Here is a 5,170-nt window from a genome sequence, read left to right as displayed (position 1 = left end):
TTCGGCAGCATGTGTCTTCTGCCACTGCCACTGTGATGTCACAGCCCTGCATCACACCAGCGTTCACCCCTCTCTGCTGCGGGTACCACCCACAGCCACGTCTCCTTTTGCTTCTCTCTGGACCACCTGGATGAACCCTGAATCTGGTCCATCATCTGTCACGGCTGTGGCCGTTGCTAGATCCCCTTCTGGTGTCCCCAGCACTTGTCACAAGGCACTGAGCGAATTGTGCCAACGAGAAGTTGGTGGCCAGGGGCCGCTGCTCTCTCAGCTGCTGCTGGTGACATGCACAGACCCGTTCTCCTTCAAACTCCGGTGGTTACTTCTGCACCAAGCACAGGACTGGCAAGGTAAAGCACTCCAGCCACCAGAGTGTGGAGTAGTTGTGACAAACTGAACTTCTTTAGAAGTGCTCAGTGCCTTTCACAAAGAGTAAAGTTTCCTTCTCCTCTCAAGTTGTCCCCATAGGCTTGTTAGCAAGGATAAGGGAGGTTTACCATGAACTTTCTCAGAAGATTTCCAGACCCTTAGAGACTTCTCTGCAGTGCCCAGAAGGGCTTGTTAAGCTGATGACTCTTGGGTCCCGCAGGCCCCACTGACCCCACCTGGGACCCCACAGGCCCCACCAGCTCGGCCGGGCCCCCACGGGCCTCACTGGCCCAGCCAGGCCCAGCCTCACCGGGGCTGCTGCCTCCTTGCCCCTGAGCTCCACAGCCGTGTCTAAGCTCCGTCCCGGCCCCAGTCCTGGCCCGAGCTACCCTGCTGCACCCAGGAGGTGTTGCCCTCTCGTGGCTGTTCCACAGCAAGATGGACAACTGTGGGTGGCAGCGGCATGGAGCCAGATGAGGAAGACGGGAGGGCACGGTCCCAATTCTTCTCGCCGCTACGGATGAGATCGACTTCTTTAGCGTATCCCTTGGTGGTGTCTGGGTTTATTGCAACATGATCGGCTCCGTTCTTTGCGGCGAAACTTCATGGTAACTGTGATGTCCGATGGTCCTGTGGCTGACCGTGGTACGTGGAGATCTGGGCCACGTGGACTGAGGCTGCTCCATCCCCAGAGGGGTTCAAACCAGGCTGGAGGGGGCACTGAGCAGCCTGATCTGGTGGGGGATGGTCCCTCCAATGGCCGGGGGATTTGGAACGAGATGATCTTTGAGGTCCCTTTCAGCCCAAATAATTCTGTGATTTATTCCAGCCACAGGTCTATGTAACCATGGCGGGACAGATCTGTGCTTTGTAACTCTCGGAGAACTCCAGTTTATCTTCTGTCGTTGATGGAGGGGCTATCCAAAATTCCAAAGTTGCTCCCATGCAAGAATTAGAGATTGCTCATAAAATCCACACGATGCTCTCCTCTCGTCTAAGGTATGCTCTTCTGCAGAGCAGCTGCTTATTTTATTTTGGTTTCTTTTGGTTAATTATGCACGATAGACTTTAGGATCCAGAGCAAGATAAATTGGTTTGAAAAAAAATTGTGATTATGTGATTTTAAGGCTGTAGTTGACATTAAAGAAGTGGGAATGTTGGACCCCACATTAAAAAAGATCCTACAGTGTGAAAGTCATAGGAATCAAAGGTATCAGGGTCAAGAAGTAATTTTATTATATTTCTAGCCTCCTTTGACAACAGTGTGGAAAAAAAAAGAAAAAGCTTTGTATATGCAATGAAGGCAGCATCCAAAAAAGCTTGAGAGATAACTCGTCCCCAGGTACATCCCCACAGGTTTATAAAATCTCGTTAGAGGAACGAGGCGCTTACCCTTGTGGTCAGGCCAGCATTTCTGCTGGTGTTTCCAGATGTCTGTGTGAATGTTCCTCTGCTGCTAAATCTGGATCCATCACTTCCTTGGCAGGCTGATGTCCCTAACTCTGCAGTGAAATTTTACTGTCACCTGTAGATATTCTAATCAGATGTTGAAAGAAGAAAAAGGATAGCCACGTTTCCTGGAGACACTAATTACTGTGCCCGTAATTAAGTCTTTGTAGCAGGCCGTATTTCTGCATTAAGGTTTTGTTGCGCTTCACCCACAGTTCCCCATTTAAGAACAAGCGATGCTGAGGTTTTAAAGCACCACGTGCCTTTTATTCCTGCCCACCGAAATACTTCCCCAGGTAGTGTAAGCTCTGACTTCAGTCCCTTTCAAGCTGGAAGCAAGCTTCTCCGAGAACAGGAGACACCAGATGAGCCCGTCTCCGATGGGATATTGCTCACAGTCACCCTTTTAACTTGTCCTCCGCATCTCTGGCAGATGAGGATGTGTTATGATACTCGCACCACCGCGGATTTGTGCTCTGATCTGCAAACGTGGGGGTGCTTGTGCTGAACTTTGCATTATCTATTACCCCAAGTACTGAGTTACCGTCAATGTCACAGCGTAGGGTAGACGGGAAGATCCTCCGATGCCAAATCTTCGTAGACTTCTCTGAACTGGGAAAAGGTGGTGGTGGGGAAAGTCCTGCCAGATTCTAAAAGTACTGGTACCGTTAAGGAAGTCTATAGAGTAAATTTACAGAAAGGAGGGAGCTCTTTACTTGGATAATATATCTCTTTTTATATCCACTGGATAAAGCTGAAAAACCTAAAATGTACCTGGGCTATACTATCTGTCTGATGATTGCCAGGGATTGAATTCTTCTGTGACAGCGTTACTCACTTAAAAAAAATTAGGTCTTTAGCTCCAGCTAGAAATCTAGCACCCCTTTGGCAATATTATTACCATTAAATAATTTATGCTGAGATCCATCCTCTGCCTCCCTGCTGAGAATACAGCTCCCTTGAAAGTCCAGTCATGATGCCAGGGCTGTGCCCAAGCCAAACTAGCCACCACAGAGGAGGGACCTTTGTCTTCAACTTCCAGCACTTCAGTCTGAGAAGACGGTTTGCAAGAATTAAACTTTTTTTTTAAAAAAATAAATTAATCCCTGTTAAGCTTAATACTTATATTTTGCCTTTTACACTAGGTATTTGGAAGTCAAATTTAGATTTTGTGTGTGGCAATGCAGACTGGCAAATGGTTTTGAACTCAAAAACAAACACGCACTGCCCTGAAAAAAATCACCCCCTTTAGAAGGGAGGTGCAATTTTGACTGAGCTACAACTACTTCCAGGTAAACTTCTGCAATTGTCTCCACAACGAAAGACAAGATGCAGAGGGTCAACCTATCAACAGTATCTGAATTTGTCCTCGTAGGCCTTTCTGATGCTCCAGAAGTCCGTTTTCTTCTCTTTGGGCTGTTTCTGATCATTTATTTGGCCACCGTGGCAGGCAACATCGCAATCCTCATCGCCATTAGCACAGACCCTCGTCTGCACAAGCCCATGTACTTCTTCCTCGGCAATTTGTCCTTTCTGGATATCCTGTGTCCCACCATCACTGTGCTGAAGATGCTGGAGGCCTTGTTGCTTGAGAATAAGATGATTTCGTTCACTGGCTGCATGCTCCAGCTCTTCTTCCTCATCAACGTTGTAGGGACAGAGATTTTTCTCTTGGCTGTGATGGCCTACGACCGTTACGTCGCGATATGTCACCCGCTGCAGTACGTGAATGTCGTAAGCATGAAACTGTGTGCTCACCTGGCCCTTGGCACCTGGGCACTAGGGTTTGGTAACTCCCTGCTGCACACCTCTTTGGTTTTTACGCTCTGTTTTTGCGATTCTAACGAGGTTGACCAGTATTACTGCGACATTCCCCCCATGCTGGCCCTTTCCTGCTCGCCTACTTACAGCAGGGAACTGGTCATTCTCGCAGTCGCTGGGGTCCTTGGCAGCAGCGCCTTTGTGGTGACTCTGGTCTCCTACATCTACATCCTCTCGGCTGTCCTGTGCATGAACTCTTCGGAGAGCAGGCACAAAGCTTTCTCCACCTGTGGGTCTCACTTGATGGTCGTCTGCCTTTTCTACGGCACCACGATTTGCACGTACGTACGGCCTTCCTCCACCTACTCGCCTAACCAGGACAGGATAGTTTCCATGCTCTACGGAATCCTCACCCCCTTGCTAAACCCCATCATCTACAGTTTGAGGAACAAAGAAGTTAAATGTGCCCTAAGAAAAGCGACCAGCCAGGTAAGAGCCGCTTTAAGAAGACAAAAGCATCCCTCTGGATAGGCCCTGTGGTTTGTGACTGATCTTTAACTTCAGCCAGTTGGGGGGTGGAATCTCTGGGCTCCCTTTATGGGTAAAATGGGGAGTTGTGCACCAGAAGGCCAAGTGGATGGCACAGCTTTAGGGCAGGAGGAGATGACTTCTGCTGGAAGTGAGGACAGAGGAAGCGTAGATGAGAGCCTCAGCCACAGATGTTGGATGCGCATCTTAAAGCGTGAAGGCTGGGAATCGGTTCCTTAGGCACACTTAGATACACCTTTTTCTGTACTAAAGCAGCTTATAGCGCTGGTGCCTCTTGTTGACCACATTGCTCCTGCACAAAATGTAAGCGTACCCTTCGTGGGTCATTGTCTGGAGGGAAGGTTCCCCTGTCATCATCTAAGGTCATCAGTCCGGGTTTGTCTTCAACCAGCCAAGAATCCAGCTGCAGCGCCACCAGGCACGAACTGGCCCTAGTTTGCACAACGTATCTCAAAATCAGCCTGCCAGGGTGGGAATCGACTCCTGTGAACTAGAGATGTCAGTTAACTGCCCTGCAGGGTCCCAGAAATTCCTGCAGACGTTATGGGGGGATGGGGAAGGAGCAGCCAAGCTCAGTTTCTTTGCAAATCCAAAGATTCTTGTTGTCGAACGTGAAACTAAGAGATACGACTTGCTTGGGAAGCATTTTCCTTTTTACACCTCACCAGCTTTTTGAGTCACTGAAGCGTTGGGGATGGAAGGGATCTTTAAAGGTCATCTAGTCCAACCTTCCTGCCATGAGCTACGACACCTTCAACTACACCAGGTGGTTCCAAGCTCCGTCTAACAGGACCTTGAATGTTTCTAAGGATGAGGCTTCTACCACCTCTCTGGGCAACCTGTGCCAGTGCCTCACCACTCTACCATAATGTTAGATATCCTGTCTGTTGGACAGGAGTAGCAGCCAGCTGTGAGGACCAGTCTGAGGGCTGACGTGGCCCATGCCTGGATGGACGAGGGGACAGAGTGAGCATGGGATTCACCAGAGCCTAAACCCCAGCGATGCCCTTGTGCTCCACAGAGAATTTTGAACTGGGTGGTA

The 5,170-nt window shown here is 49.2% G+C and overlaps 1 protein-coding gene across 1 annotated transcript; it reads left to right on the top strand.

The window, feature by feature from the left end:
• Positions 1 to 3,147: 3,147 nt before the first annotated feature.
• Positions 3,148 to 4,068, top strand: LOC104273525 (olfactory receptor 5V1-like; the record flags this gene model as incomplete). Its single annotated transcript, XM_009868882.1, has 1 exon — positions 3,148 to 4,068. A coding segment is annotated over exon 1 (921 nt), but the record flags the coding sequence as incomplete, so codon positions are not given.
• Between the last annotated feature and the right edge of the window lie 1,102 nt (positions 4,069 to 5,170).

Source organism: Apaloderma vittatum, unplaced genomic scaffold (assembly GCF_000703405.1).
Source record: "Apaloderma vittatum isolate BGI_N311 unplaced genomic scaffold, ASM70340v1 scaffold25414, whole genome shotgun sequence".
NCBI classification, from domain to species: Eukaryota; Metazoa; Chordata; class Aves; order Trogoniformes; family Trogonidae; genus Apaloderma; species Apaloderma vittatum.
Note: the sequence above shows the minus strand (reverse complement) of the source record. Positions and strands in the feature narration are given on the sequence as shown.